Genomic DNA, 16,355 nt, shown 5'->3' on the forward strand with positions numbered 1-16,355 from the left:
TCTGCTAGTCTTTCCTTGTAAAACTGGGGGATAGATATATCCCCCAAAAAAAGGCTCCGTTATCTCCCATCAAATGTCTTGGGCTCTGTTTAAACTGTTCTGTCCATTGATTTTCAAATGTCTCCTTTGTCAGCAGTAACTCGATTAGGGTATGAGAATGTGCTATCACTGGGTTTGCATTGTTTTAGGATTGTCCATTTTTCTGACCATGATTTCCATTGTGCTTGATTAGGTAATTCGATTATCTCTTGGGGGTGAATAGTCTGGGATCCTTAATACACGAATTTGCTTCAGACGTTGGCCCCACCTCCTGTATTTGGTAACTCTTTTTTCGCAGCCAAAATGTTGTAGAATCTTAAAATTGATATGCTCCTTCCCATAGATATTTAGGGGATCTCAAGCTTCTGTAATTTAGATCCATTTTGAATTCCCTTTCCTATGAGTCCAAACACTGGGGGGGGGGGGTGGGGGGGATCTCCATGAATGCATCCCCTTTTATCCCCCGCAGGCTTCGTCTGCCCCTTTAAACTCATTTTAAAAGCCCAGAAAGGGATTCTTCTCCTCTGCAGGGGAAAGGTACCTGGAATCTTCGCGAGATATTGGTAAATTCTACATTCCCCCCTGTGATACCATATCACTTATGGTATCATTCTTCGAGGTGAGCAAAGTTCCTGACTCCCAAGAGATAACCTTCCCTGTGAATTAGCTAGACTAATACCCAAAATGCATTACACTTATGCAACATCACCATAGATGCACACTTTTCCCTTTACAGTCACAAACTTTTTACATTTATACCCTCCCAGCTTGGAGGAGGTTCAATCACTACAATTGCATTTCAGCACAGTTACATTTCATTTCAGTTACATTATATCCACCAGCATATAAGCAACGTACAACCACATTACAGAAGGAAAAAACCTAGATTAAAATTAAACAACATCAATTGGTCTCCTGAGGTTTGTCCATCACCCGGTAATGTCTGGATCCTGCCCTTGAGAACTGCTCTCAGGCTGGCTGACACACAAGACAAACTCAAAATAATCACCTAAACATTACTGCAACATTACCCTCAATTCTAAACTAAACCTTAAAATGTAAAATGGTGCAGTCAGCTGCCTTAAACTAAAATTAGAGCTATGTACAACCACCACCCGTCTCCGGGTGGCCTGGTTAGTCCCTGTCAGGCCCATGCTTTGTGCGGCCTGATAGCCGCCTGGATGCTAGGGTTTCCCAGAGCCGGTGAGCTGGAGACCCTTGTCTCTGGGACAGCTCGTTGCTACTGCTCCTGTGAGACCCTCACCGCTGGAGGCGGCTGGCTGGTGGTCCCTACCCTGAGCGGCCTGTGTACTTCTGACCTTCGACCTTTCCTGTCGGGCTGCCTTGGGTAGAATCGCTGAGGCTCAGATGCTGGTGACCACGGTATTTTTGGCCGTGGTGTACGGAGCGTCCTTCTCAGGGCTTGAGGTGTTCAAACAGGTTCCTGACAAACCGGTCCCAGTTCACCTCTCTGAGCTGACCTTCTGTGAGCACCGGGGCTAGGACATGGGTGGGGGTCCGCATGATCCGGCCAGTCATGAGCTCGTATGGGGAATACCCGGTGCTCTTTGACTGGCTGGCTCTGATCCCCATTAGGACCAACGGTAAGACCTCCACCCACTTTTGGGGTGAGTCTCCCGTTTCCTTCCGCAGCCTTTCTTTAATGGTGCGGTTTAAATGCTCCACAATACCCGATGACTGTGGATTGTGGGCAACGTGCCATTTCCCCTCAATGCCGAGCACCTTAAGGGTTGACTGCATTACCTGCCCGGTGAAATGGCTCCCCTGGTCCGACTCCACATACTGTGGGAGTCCCCACCGGGAGAACACTTCCCTCACTAGAATCTTAGCTGTCCCTAGTGCGGTGGCTGTTCGGCAGGGGAAGGCTTCAACCCATTTTGAGAACACGTCCACCAGGACTAGGCAGTATTTGTAGCCTCCCTGGGCAGTGGGTAGGGGCCCGATGTAGTCAATTTGGATTGACTGCCATGGTCCCTCTACCCTCCTGACGTGTCCTAGGGACATCTTCCTTTTCTGGGGGTCAGGGTTGTTCGCAGCACACACCAGGCAGTTCGCACAGAACTCGCGGACGTCCTCCCTGAGTCCCGGCCACCATCCTGCCTGTTCCACCCGTTGCCAGGTGGTCTCAGGCCCGGGGTGTCCCGCTCCTGGACCCTCATGGGCCAGTTTTAGGAATTCCCTCTGGTGCTGCTGCAGCACGACCCATTGTCCCTCTTTAAACAGCATGCCTTCCTTAACGGTAATGGCTGCTGTGCCGTACGGACCTTCTACTCTCTCTCCTCTGGCTAGCGCATTCAGGACTGCTTTCAGGGCTGGGTCCTGTGCCTGAACTGTTTTTAAGTCCTGGGCCAAAGCTATCCCTGTACTCTCTGCTGCCCTGTTCTTATTCTGGACCGCTGCTATGCGGCCGGTGTCATAGGGGTCCCAGAACTTTCCCGTGCGGGCACCTTCTTTGGTCAGTTTGTCAGCCTGTTGGTTTCCCTCTGCACCGGGTTCGGTTTTTGAATGGGCCTTCACCTTATGTATGTAGACCTTTCCCTCTTTCCCCCACCGCTGTCATGATTTTCTCCAGCAGGGGCTTGATTGCCAGGGGTCTCCCGTCAGCGGACGTGTATCCGCGACAGGACCAGATAGCCAGGTACTCCGTACATGAATTGCAGGTGAACATACTGTCCGAGCAAATCGTGTATGGGGTAGGGAATTCCTCGGGGTGGGTCACCACGTACATTACGGCGGACAGTTCTGCATGCTGGGCACTCATGGTGCTCGGGAGCTTGATTGCCAGGGCAATACCTGCCCTTGGGTCATAGACTCCACACCCAGTGAGTCGTTCGCCAGCAGATACCGTGCTGGACCCGTCCACGTAGATGTCGCGGCCTGTAGGGTGTAACCCAGCCCGAGGACCAATGTTTACCTCCCATACCCCTTCTATGGAGCACCTGTGGGCTTTTCCTGGGTAGATTAGGTTGGCTGTGAGCCTTGGCTCGCGGGGGCCTTCTACTGCTCACCGTCCCCTCCTTAATCCTCCCATCTAGGAGCATCTGAGTAGGTGTGTGGTGGGTTAGGAGTGTTAGAGGAGACCCTCCCGTGAAGATCAAGGATCTTTTCACTGCCCAATGTGTGGCTAGGAGATGTCTCTCACAGTTGGAGTACCCCTTCTCCACATCTGTGAGGATTCTGGAGGAGTAAACCACCGGCCTCAGCTGGCTGTGCTGCTCTTGAAGCAGCACTGAGCTCAAACTGTCCCCGCTGGCTGCCACCTCCAGGAAAAACTCCTTTCCTACATCTATCGTTCCTAAGGCTGGCGCGGTCTGGAAGTCCTTCTTGAGCTGATTAAATGCTGCCTCGCAACCCTCATCCCAGTACCACTCTACACCCTTGTGCAGGAGCCTGAGCAGAGGGGCTGCAGTGGCAGCATAATCCTCAATGAAGTCTCTGTAGTATCCGGTGAGCCCTAGAAAGGATCTTACCCCTGTCACTGTGCTGGGGGCTGGTAACTCCTGTACTGCCTCCCTTCTAGCCTTGTCTATGGCCCTTTCCCCAGCGCGCACAGTCAGCCCCAAGAATTTGACTTCCTTCAGGCCGATCTGTGCCTTCTTGGGGTTTACTTTAAACCCTTCTTCTTTTAGCAGCTCCAGCAGCTCAGCCAGCAGTGGGCCATGCTCCTCCCGCTGATCAGTGAACAGGAGCAGGTCATCCACATACTGCACCAACTGCTGGGGTCTGCTAAAGCCCTTTAAACAGTTCGCCATACATTGGTGAAAAATGCTGGGACTATTGTGGAAGCCTTGGGGAAGACAGTTCCACGTGTATTGTTGGCCCTTAAAGGTAAAGGCGAACTTGTACTGGTCCTCCCGTTTTAAAGGAATGGATCAGAACCCATTTGAAATGTCCAGCATCGTGAAAGTGGTCACAGATGCTGGAATACTCCCTATGAGATCCGCTACGGCTGCTACAGTAGGTACACAGGCAGGGATATTCTTATTTAGTACTCGATAGTCCACGGTGGCCCTCCATGAGTTGTCCGGTTTCTTAACCGGCCACAGTGGAGAGTTCACATGGGTTGCTATCGGTCTTAACACCCCTTGCTCTACCAGTGATCCCAGCGCCGTTGTCAGGTCTGCCTCTGCCTCCCTGGGGAAGTTATATTGCTTTTGTGGTCGAGTCATGGGGTCCCCTTCTATACTAACTTCCACCCCCGTTACCCTACCACAGTCATGTTTGTGGGTGGCGAATGCTGCAAGGTGTGCCCGTACATATGCCTGGTACTCCACTGAGATGTTACTGACCAGTAATTCCAAGTCATAACCCTCCTTTGGCTTCACAGTAGACAATGTTCCCTTGGCCCCTTTTCCTGGGATCACCGCCACCTCACCTTCCCTGTCAGTCACTATGGCTCCCCATAGACAGTGGTTCCTAAGATCCACTAGGATCTGGTGGCCAATGATAAAATCAGCCCCCGGGATCCCTTTTCCCTTCTGCTCCCATTTCATCAGGACACACTTCCATTTGGTTTTGAGTGTCCCTAACTGAATGGTGAGCGGGATGGAAAACGAACCAGTTTGCTCATTGCCTGTGAACCCCACTAGACTGTACGGGACCCCGTTCGATAGAGGTGAGGTAGCTGGGTTATCTGCATATACAAGGGTGCTGGAAGCACCAGTATCTAGCAGGTAGGTCCCTTTCACTTTCTCCACCTCCATCGTAACGCACGGTCTCTTCCAGGCATTGTATTCTAGGGAACACAGGTACATAGACTGTGCTGGCTTTAGTCATGCATCTGGGTGGGTTGGAGCAAAGGGTTTTACCATACCGGCTACTGCACCAGTTGCGATAGCTACTGCTCCCTGTCCGTTTATGAGTGTCTGTAGGGTGGCTACGAGTGTTTCATATGAGTCGGGTGTTCCTGCCCCGGCCTTACAGGCTGGGGCTGAAGTGGCCTTTCCCTTAGTCTCTTTCCATGGGTTCCTACAGTCCTTCCTCCAGTGCCCACTTTTCCCACACCCAAAACACTCGCCCCCTTTGTGTGGAGGGTTCTCACCTTCCTGATGCCACTCTCTCTTGCCTTGGCTGGGTTTAATCTCATTGACCCTCCCTTTAGAGGAGGGCTCCTCTGTTCCTCTACCATTCCGGTAAGCCAGTGTCAACTGTCTGACCACTGTCTCCTCGGTGGTTCTGGGATCTCTTGGATCGAACCAGACCTCGGCTTTTGCCTTTACTCCAGGTAAGCTGTTTGCCATCAGGCTGCGAAGCCAGTGAGCCAGCTCGTTAGGGTTCAGGTGGGCCCGGTCAAGAGCCCCACAACCTGTCGGCGAAAGCCTGTGGAGTCTCCCCATAGAGCTGCACTGTTTTCTCCACTCGGGAGAAAGGACTCCCGTCGTTCATACCCATGGCGTCTAGAACCTCCTCCTTAACTGTAGCGTACGTGTTTCGCCCCTTTCTGCTATCTGCAGAGAGGGAATGGCACAGCTTGGTGTCTAGCGAGAAGAGCAACAGCTTAGCCTGCTCCGAATCGTCGTACCTGTTAATATCCCCTGTGTGTTCCACTTCCAGGAAGTGTACAGAGGGATCCCCCTGTTGGGTGAGCTTACTTAGGTGGCCTATCATAGCCCTCAGTTTTTGGGTGTTGTGGGGGACAACGAAGTTGCTTTCTAGGGGTCCTGCTGCCGCATTGGCATCAGGCGGGCCAAACTTCTGCTGCCGGACCGGGTGCATTGGCCCTTGTTCCGGCCCTTCTTGTATTGGTTCACCCTCTTCCCCCTGCTGCCAAGCCGAGTTAAAACTCGGGGCTGCCGGTGTTGGTAGTTCGCAATCCTTGCCTGCCCCGCACTCTGGCTGACACTCCTGCTGCCCCGGGCCATTCCTGGGAGCTGCAGGCGGTGACTGAGGGGTTTCTCCTTGCCCAACCAGATGTTCCTGGGCTAAACCCGGGTTTATCAGGCACACCATGACTTTAGCCCGGGATAGAGCAAGATTCAAGCTTTGGATCTGCTGCTGGCAGGGGCCATGGTCTCCTGCCTCAAATTCCCTGGTACTGGCTACCTTATAGGCTACCTGAATGTCTCTCACCCTCTCCCCGTACTCTTTAACTTGCTTGACGAGGCAGGAATTCTCTTCCCGCAATGCCCGTTCGCTATTCTTGGCTTCAATAATCTGACACTGTAAAAGGTCCATTGGGTTTTGTGCCTTTCTTTAGTGAGCTCTCTACTTTCCTTTAACTGTCCCACCTCTGTCTACAGCCTTTCCCCGACTGTGGCCCTTGCGCTGGACCTCTCTTCTGCCTGTCTCAATACTTCCTTTAATTTCTCATTCTCCTCATCTAGAAGCCGGATCTGTTGCTGAAGGCAAGTTAGCCAAATGGCCTTCTCTATCGACTTTTTATGGTCCTTGCTCTCTGTCCATTGAGCTGCAGCATCTTCTGGACGCTCAGCATACAATAGATCGAGTACCCACTCCTTAGCCACATTTACCCTCTTAAACACATACGAGAAAATCCCCTCTTCCATTTTGCTTCGTTTCCTGAAACCAGTCTCTCTCTTATCACGTCCCTTGTACCAGTGTCCCATCGGGGTCGCCATGTGTAAGGGGTGGTTTGCAGGGGGTCAGCTTTCCCTTCTGACCTTATATGAGCGGTTCCGAATCGCTTCCACACCCTTGGTTCTAGACACTGGAATTATGAAGGGACTATGACAGACTTGGACAGACAATCGGTTTCAAGGTAGGAAGCAGGTATGGCTTTACTGTGTTTAAAAAGAAGTAAAAGGCACACCTTTAATAACATACACAGACCAATACACACTGAAGGGTACAACACATTGAATAAAATGTCAAATTACAGCCTGTGGGGAAAAGAATACAGCTTAAACTCTAAATGGGGTAAAGAGGAGAATGCAGATACATTTACACAAGTTATCCCAGCCTCCCCAAAACTCCCAATTCCGCTAACTAACTAAGTTATAGCTCTGGGGGTTCAGGGGCTATGCTCACCAATCCCTTTAGACAGTTGCCGGTGAATCACGGTTTCGAGGTTCACTGCACTTGGCCTTCTAGGCGAGCCGTACCCCGGACGGAGGAGAGGACTTCGGACTGTGTAGTCTTCTGTTGGGGTGCGTCCGTTGATGCGGTAAGTTGCGTTTTGGATGTATGGGGTAAGTACCCACTTTCTTTGGTTAGGAATAGTTTTAGTTAGTCCCTTTTGATAATTTCTCCCCCCGTTGGGTTGTTCAGAAGTAGATTGTAGAGTGGTCGTTTCGTGGGCCTCGTGCTCGGTCAGTTCCTGATCAGTTCTGGTAGTTTCCTTCACTATTCCATTTCTTCACTGTAGAGCAAGCAGGCCGCTTGTGTCTGTCTGTGTTCCTTTCAAGTCTGTGCTCTGCTCCGTCTGTACTCTGCTAGAGTCTGTGCAAGTTACAATCTGTGTTCTGCTAGTCTTTCCTTGTAAAACTGAGGGATAGATATATCCCCCAAAAAAAGCTCCGTTATCTCCCATCAAATCTCTTGGGCTCTGTTTAAACTGTTCTGTCCATTGATTTTCAAATGTCTCCTTTGTCAGCAGTAACTCGATTAGGGTGTGAGAATGTGCTATCACTGGTTTTGCATTGTTTTAGGACTGTCCAGTTTTTCTGACCATGATTTCCATTGTGCTTGATTGGGTAATTCAATTATCTCTTCGGGGGTGAATAGCCTGGGGTCTTTAATACACGAATTTGCTTCAGACGTTGGCCCCACCTCCTGTATTTGGTAACTCTTTTTTCGCAGCCTAAATGTTGTAGAATCTTAAAATTGATATGCTCCTTCCCATAGATATTTAGGGGATCTCAAGCTTCTGTAATTTAGATCCATTTTGAATTCCCTTTCCTATGAGTCCAAACACTGGGGGGTGGGGGGGATCTCCATGAATGCATCCCCTTTTATCCCCCGCAGGCTTCGTCTGCCCCTTTAAACTCATTTTAAAAGCCCAGAAAGGGATTCTTCTCCTCTGCAGGGGAAAGGTACCTGGAATCTTTGCGAGATATTGGTAAATTCTACAACCCCCACATCCCCACAGTGAGATCATACTGCAGGCCCATTACATTAACATACAGGATCAGGCACAGTGCAAGTACAAAGCAAGGAAGTTACAGTTTGTATTGGTTTAGTGACTTACATTCGATATGTGTTACGGTCGTGCGCCAGGATTGGGTAGATTGCATTCATGGTTCAGTCATGGTAAGTACTGAGGTAGCAGTACAGGTATGCGAGGAGGCAGGTTCCAGAGCAACTGGATGGGGTCCTAGTTGTCTGATAGTGGCGCTGCGCCCCCTGCTAGCGGGGTGGGCTTGGCTCGCTCACCTAGCCAGGACTCAGGGCCTTTCCCGTTGCCTAGTGGTGGGCAGAGCCACAGATGTGTGTGGCCTCCCTGTCCTCCTTTGAGGGCTGCAGAATCTTCTGCCTGCTCTCTAACGGTGTTGGGAACCTGACTGTTCCACGTCCCGTTTGGGGAACTCGTTGGTTCTGACCTTTCGCTCCCGGACATGGCCGAGGTAGCGACTGGGTCTGGGGGCTGAACTGTCTCCACCCGGGGGGTGGGTAACGGTGACCGACTGCCAGGTCCGTGTCGAATAGTGCCATCGGGTGCCTGCAGCGTGGGATAGACCTGGGGCAGGGTATCAGGATCAGTGCCTTCACTCTCCTGAGGTCACTGGTCTATAACTTGTGGGAACACCTGGGGCAGGGTATCAGGATCAGTGCCTTCACTCTCCTGAGGTCACTGGTCTATAACTTGTGGGAACACCTGGGGCAGGGTATCAGGATCAGTGCCTTCACTCTCCTGAGGTCACTGGTCTATAACTTGTGGGAACACCTGGGGCAGGGTATCAGGATCAGTGCCTTCACTCTCCTGAGGTCACTGGTCTATAACTTGTGGGGACACCTGGGGCAGGGCATCAGGATCACTGCCTTCACCCTCCCGAATTCGCTCACTTGCTACTTTTGGGGACAATCTATTCCCGACATCTCGCAACAACATTTTGTTCACAATTTTAATCGGTTTGTTACATTGATTGCCATGCATACAATGGCTCTTTAAGTTCAGTTGGTTGCAGGTCTCCTTTAAGAGAACCCTGCTGGCTTTACCCCAATCAAATCCTTTGTTAGACATCACATGTTGGTCCCTCAGCGTTGCACCTCGTGATATGGCCGTGGCCATCTTTCTTTTCAGCCACGCTGCACCTCGCTGCAGCAGGGACGCCATCTTGCCTCTGTCCTCGAGGTCGACTACCTTGATCCTTCTCTCCCGCGATTCTGCCACAAAAGCTGGAAGAGTGCCTGTGAATTTGATCTTCCTCCCCAGGAGTCCTGCCACTGGAGCCGTGAAGGTACTTTTAGGTCGTTCCGGTCGGATCATTGCCACACAGTCATGATGAAAGGTCTGTGCCTCAGGTGCTGAGCTGGTCTGTTCTCTGGTGCCTGGCCCAAGCGAAGGTGAGGTTTTGCTCTGCCTCTGAGCATGGGGGACATCGATTGCTGGAGTGAAGAGGTTTTCCCATTTCCACTGGAACTTCCCCATTCACCTTCTTCCAAGTAGCGTTGGACCATCACCTGCAACAATCCACAGAGGTAACTTGTGCACCACGCCATTATGGATTACACTTATATCCACACTACCAAGGACTGGGATGAGCTCTTGGTGTAGGTGTGCAACTTTTCCTGTACTGAAACCAGCTCAGATCATTTTTCATTCCATAGCCTCTCAAAGGCATCCTGGCTCATCACTGACTGGCTCGGTCCCATGTCCACTTCCATGAAGACTGGAACGCCGTTTATCTCAACTTCCATCTTCACTGGAGGACAATCGGTGGTGCAGGTATACACTCCACACACTTCCTCCTGGGGCTGAGTTGCCTCTCTGGCCAAATTATCATACTCCCGGCTGGATTCAAAGTTATCTACCAACTCCTCTGCTAGACGGTGAGTCGGCAGATAATAGCATGAACGAGGCCCTCGTGGCCAATTCCCATAACGAAGGTGTCTCGCAATGCTTCGTTGAGGTGTATGCTGAAATCACACAGTGCCACAAGTCTCCTGAGGTTGGCAGCATATTTTGCAATCTCCTGGCCCTCAGGTCTGCGATGAGTGTAGAATCTGTGCCTGGCCGTGAGGATGCTCTGTTTTGGTTTTAGTTGGTCGCGAATTAGTTCAGTCAGCTCATCGTATGCCTTATCCTTGGCCTTCGCGGGTGCCAGCAAGTCCCTGACGAGGCGGTAGACCTCGCACCTACAACTGGTTAGCAGTATAGCCTTGCACTTCTCCGCCAATGTGTCCGTCTCCCCTGCCAGGTCGTTTGCCACGAAATATTGCTCAAGCCATTCTGTGAAGGCATCCCAATTATCACTCTCTGCAAAGTCTTTTAGTGTGCCAAAGGTATCCATAATCGCATGAAAGTCCATATTCTCGTCGCCAGTTGTTATGTCTGTAATGCACTTGTGAATGACTCCATGAGGCAATGTGTTGTACTCAAACTGTAGAGACCTTGGCCCTTTATTCGTAACTCCAGAGTGAGGCACAAGCATGGTGGGCAGCCTTTTATACTGGGCCCTGCACACTTAATGCAGGTGACTCTGAGGTCTCCCACTGCAGTGCCCTCTGGTGGACAGCCTCTGCTAAAGGGGTAGGAAACCCCGGTCTCCACCAGTTGCACCCTCTAGTGATGCCAGCATTGTGTATACACAGTGTAAACCTTATTGATAGTACATCAGGTAACAAGTCTCCATCTTATGCAACTATACAGTGACTACACAGAGAGTATGTCTATAGTCTGCGTATATAACACAGAGTAATCATTTTTAGTGTGGAAGCAAGTCATGCTCGACCCCACGGGGCTGCCAATGATGATGATGAGCTCAGGGCACATCACAGAACCTGTTTGATTGCTGACCAATGCCTCTGATTTTAATCCTTTTCTTTAGATGGAGGACAGAGTTTGAAAGAGGAAGAGCAGCTGTTAAAGAGGCTCCACACACAGGCTGCGTCTCGCCCCACCCAACTGCACGCCCAGCTCTTCGACCAAAACACTCCCCTTTCCACTGGTGGCTTTGCCGTTTATCAGCCAGGAGAGTCTGTGCCGACCTTGCCAGCCTCCAGCAGCTCAGCGACCATGGTCTCCGCACCTCCAGGGACACAAAGTCCCACCTCCGCTGTAACCTGGGCACTGCCAGTCTCTGAGGCTTCAGATTTGTCCCTCTGCTCTCAGCTCCCTGTCTGCTCATTCCCATCAATCGCAGCCCTGTCTCCGCTGCACAGCTTCTCGATGGCCAGGAGCAGTATGGACACTGCCTGTGTGTGGCCAGTCATTCCTTGGGCCACAGTGCCCCAACAATCAGACACTGAGGCCTTGCCTCAGCTCCAAACCTCGCCTGCCTCTTATATTGCAAACTTACAAGTTCCAGAGACACCACGCTCAGTAACTATGGCAACTATTGTCGTCCCGTCATCTGGTACCTGTGCATCTCCAACTGCTGCCACAGCAAGGCCAGGTTCTGCGGGAACACAACGAAGGCCCAGTGAAGCAGTCACACATCTACAGGGGCTACAGGCAACAGCAGCTGCTCAGAGCCAGGCTTCACAGGCGATAGAGGTGAGTCCACGCATGGTGTTCACCAATAGTGCCGGCAGCGGTCATTGCACATCCCCTCAGTCACAAGGCCGTGGCTTTAAGTCCAGAGACTTGAGCCTATAATCCAGGCTAACATTCCATGGCAGTGCAGAGGGAGCATTGCACTGTCGGAGGGGCAGTACTGAGGGAGCCCTGCAATTTTGGAGGGGCAGTACTGAGGGAGCACTGCACTGTAGGAGGGGCAGTACTGAGGGAGCCCTGCACTGTTGGAGGGGCAGTACTGAGGGAGCACTGCACTGTCGGAGGGGCAGTACTGAGGGAGTGCCGCACTATCGGAGGGGCAGTACTGAGGGAGCGCTGCACTGTCGGAGGGGCAGCACTGAGGGAACGCTGCACTGTCGGAGGTGCCGTCTTTCGCATGAGACATTAAACTGCCCTCTCAGGTGGATGTAAAAGATCATATTACACTATTGGAAGAAGAGCTGGGGAGTTCTCCGCAGTGACCTGGACAATATTCGTCCCTCGACCATAGAATCATAGACTAGTACAGCACAGAAGGAGGCCATTCGGCCCATTGAATCTTCACCGGCTCTTTTGAAGACCCATCCTGTCAGTCCCACCCCCGCTCTTCCCCATGTCCCTCCAATCCGTCTCCTTCAGGTATTTATCCAATTCCCTTTTGAAAATTCAGGCAATGAATTCCAGATCACAACAACTAGCTGCGTTAACACCGTCGGGGGGCAGTACTGATGGAGCACTGTCGGAGGGGCAGCACTGAGGTGAAACTGCCTGTCCCGGTGAGGCCGTTGTCTGCCTGAAATTGGCAGCTCCAGGGCAGTGTGGCCTGGCCGCCTATTCTCCGTGGAGGGGCCGCCATTCTGTAAATTGCCATTCCTCAGGATTGGAGCGGTGTCCGGGACCGCTCCGCCCGTTATCCCACCGTGGCGTGCACGTACCAACCCTTAACCAACCGGCACCGACCCCTCACCGACCGGCACCGACCCCTCACCGACCAGCGTAGACCCCTCACCGACCGGCGCCGACCCCTCACCGACCGGCACCGACCCTCCACCGACCGGCACCAACCCTTAACCAACCGGCACCGACCCCTCACCGACCGGCACCGACCCCTCACCGACCAGCGTAGACCCCTCACCGACCGGCGCCGACCCCTCACCGACCGGCACCGACCCTCCACCGACCGGCACCGACCCTCCACCGACCGGCACCGACCCCTCACCGACCGGCACCGACCCCTCACCGACCGGCACCGACCCTCCACCGACCGGCACCGACCCTCCACCGACCGGCACCGACCCTCCACCGACCGGCACCGACCCCTCACCGACCGGCACCGACCCCTCACCGACCGGCACCGACCCCTCACCGACCGGCACCGACCCCTCACCGACCGGCACCGACCCTCCATCGACCGGCAGCGACCCCTCACCGACCGGCACCGACCCCTCACCGACCGGCACCGACCCCTCACCGACCGGCACCGACCCTCCACCGACCGGCAGCGACCCCTCACCGACCGGCACCGACCCTTCACCTACCGGCACCGACCCCTCACCGACCGGCACCAACCCCTCACTGACCGGCACCGAACCCTCACCGACTGGCACCGACCCCTCACCGACCGGCACCGACCCTTCACCGACCGGCACCGACCCCTCACCGACCGGCACCGACCCCTCACCGACCGGCAGCGACCCCTCACCGACCGGCACTGACCCTTCACATACCGGCACCGACCCCTCACCGACCGGCACCGACCCCTCACTGACCGGCACCGAACCCTCACCGACCGGCGCCGACCCCTCACCGACCGGCACCGACCCTTCACCGACCGGCACCGAACCCTCACCGACCGGCACCGACCCCTCACCGACCGGCACCGACCCTCCACCGACCGGCACCGAACCCTCACCGACCGGCACCGACCCTCCACCGACCGGCACCGACCCCTCACCGACCAGCGTAGACCCCTCACCGACCGGCACCGACCCTTCACATACCGGCACCGACCCCTCACCGACCGGCACCGACCCCTCACCGATCGGCACCGACCCTTCACATACCGGCACCGACCCCTCACCGACCGGCACCGACCCCTCACCGACCGGCACCGACCCTTCACCGACCGGCACCGACCCCTCACCGACCGGCACCGACCCTTCACCGACCGGCACCGACCCCTCACTGACCGGCACCGAACCCTCACCGACCGGCACCGACCCGTCACCGACCGGCACCGACCCCTCACCGACCGGCACCGACCCCTCACTGACCGGCACCGACCCCTCACCGACCGGCACCGACCCCTCACCGACCGGCACCGACCCTTCACCGACCGGCACCGACCCCTCACCGACCGGCACCGACCCCTCACCGACCGGCACCGACCCTTCACCGACCGTCGCCGACCGCTCACCGACCGGCACTGAGCCCTTCCTGAAATTGTCCTGCAGGAACAGTGCTGCCGGCCGCTGCCACTGATGGCATTTGCCGCCGGTGGCCTCCTTGTTTGTCGGCGGCGCGGCACGTCTATGTCACGCTGACATCATTAGCGCGCCGCAGATGCGTGGTCGGAACGGCCGACCTGCTGCAAGGGACCCCTCATCCCACAATTCATGCGCAGAGAAACAGTTCAAAAAATAGAAGGTGCACCTCGTTTGGGTCAGAGGTGAGTCATCGCTCCCTCATCACCCCCTCATCGCCCCCTCATCACCCCCTCATCGCCCCCTCATCACCCCCTCATCGCCCCCTCATCACCCCCTCATCGCCCCCTCATCATCCCCTCATCACCCCCTCATCGCCCCCTCATCACCCCCTCATCGCCCCCTCATCGCCCCCTCATCATCCCCTCATCGCCCCCTCATCACCCCCTCATCACCCCCCTCATCTCCCCCTTATCACCCCCCCTCATCACCCCCCTCATCGCCCCCTCATCAGCCCCTCATCACCCCCTCATTGCCCCCTCATCACCCCCCTCATCTCCCCCTTATCACCCCCCCTCATCACCCCCCTCATCACCCCCCTCATCGCCCCCTCATCTCCCCCTCATCACCCCCCCCATCGCCCCCTCATCACCCCCCTCATCACCCCCCTCATCGCCCCCTCATCAACCCCCTCATCGTCCCCTCATCACCCCCCCTCATCGCTCCCTCATCGCCCCCTCATCACCCCCCTCATAACCTCCTCATCACCCCCCTCATTACCCCCCTCATCGCCCCTTCATCGTCCCCACCTAGTTCTTTTGCTAACTTCCTTAAACCAGCATCACTGAAATCAGATTATCTAGTCATGATCTCATTGCTGTGTGTGGGAGCTTGCAGTGCACCAATTGGCTGCCACGTTTCCCACATTTAAACAGTGACTACATTCCAAAAAAGTCCTTCCTTGGCTGTAAACGGCTTCGGGACATTCTCCAGCCACCTCCCCTAACCCCACTGCCCGAGAACCCCTCCCCAGCATGTTCCCAGCCCCTCCCCCAGACACCCTGGATGCTGCTAATTTACCAAAACCGCTCCCCCACCCGAATCCAGCCGGTGAGACAATTGGCCGATTAGCTGAGAAGGCGCTGAGCATTGCCGGGAGATGGATGGACCTGTTACTGCTGGGCTCCGGCACAATGATACGCAGCATTGTCAGCAGTGTAGCTGGAAGCACCACATTACAGAGCGATAGCAACAGATAGTGAATGGGTAAATCTGTGCCAAATGGATTTGAATGGCAGTAAATATGAGGTCATCCACTTTGGACCTAAAAAAGAGGAGAACATAGGACTCGCTAGGGGGCTGAAATTGATCAGCTCACCGCCCACTGCCACCAACATTCCTCTGCAACTTCCTCCCAGTGAGGAGGGGGTATGTAGGGGAGGGGGTATGTGAGGGGGTATATAGGGAACGGTGGTATATAGGGGAGGGGGGAATGTAGGGGAGGGTGGGTATGTAGGGAGAGGGTGGTATGTAGGGAAGGGGGTATGTAGGGAGCGGGGGTAGGTAGGGGAGGGAGGTATGTAGGGGAGGGGGCTATGTAGGGAAGGGGGCTATATAGGGAGCGGGGTATGTAGGGAGGGGGTACGTGAGGAGAGGGATATGTAGGGAAGAAGGTATGTAGGGAGCGGGTATGTAGGGGAGGGGGTATGTAGGGAGAGGGGGTAGGTAGGGGAGGGAGGTATGTAGGGGAGGGGGCTATGTAGGGGAGGGGGTAGGTAGAGGAGGGAGGTATGTAGGGGAGGGGGCTATATAGGGAGCGGAGTAAATAGGGGAGGGGGGTATGTAGGGGAGAGGGGTATGTAGGAAAGTGGGGTGTAGGGGGAGGGGGTATGTAGAGAGAGGGGGTTAGGTAGGGAGAGGGGGTATGTAGGGGGGTATGTAGGGGAGGGGGTTATGTGGGGAGGGTATATAGGGGAGGGTGGTATATAGGGGAGGGGGGAATGTAGGGTACGGAGAGGGTGTATGTAGGGGAGGGTGGGCATGTAGGGGAGGGTGGGTATGTAGGGGAGGGGGGTATGTAGGTGAGGGGGTATGTAGGGGAGGGGGTAATATAGGGAGAGGGAGGTATGTCGGGAGAGGGGGGACATGTAGGGGGAGGGGGTTATGCTGGGGGAGGGGACGAGGTGTAGAGGAGGGTGATGTAGGGGGGAGTTTGTAGGGGAGGTGTAGGGAGGGGGGGAGTGTATGGTGAGATGGTG

The 16,355-nt window shown here is 54.6% G+C and overlaps 1 protein-coding gene across 1 annotated transcript in view; it reads left to right on the forward strand.

Moving 5' to 3' along the window:
• Nucleotides 1-16,355, forward strand: part of LOC139277449 (transcription factor HIVEP3-like) — a 197,995-nt gene that overhangs the window by 176,118 nt on the left and 5,522 nt on the right. Inside the window, exon 5 of the mRNA XM_070895920.1 lies at nucleotides 11,007-11,674. Within this exon, the coding sequence (XP_070752021.1) occupies nucleotides 11,007-11,674 (668 nt within the window). The remainder of the gene's footprint in view (nucleotides 1-11,006; nucleotides 11,675-16,355) is intronic.

Source organism: Pristiophorus japonicus, chromosome 12, assembly GCF_044704955.1.
Source record: "Pristiophorus japonicus isolate sPriJap1 chromosome 12, sPriJap1.hap1, whole genome shotgun sequence".
Lineage (NCBI taxonomy): Eukaryota > Metazoa > Chordata > Chondrichthyes > Pristiophoridae > Pristiophorus > Pristiophorus japonicus.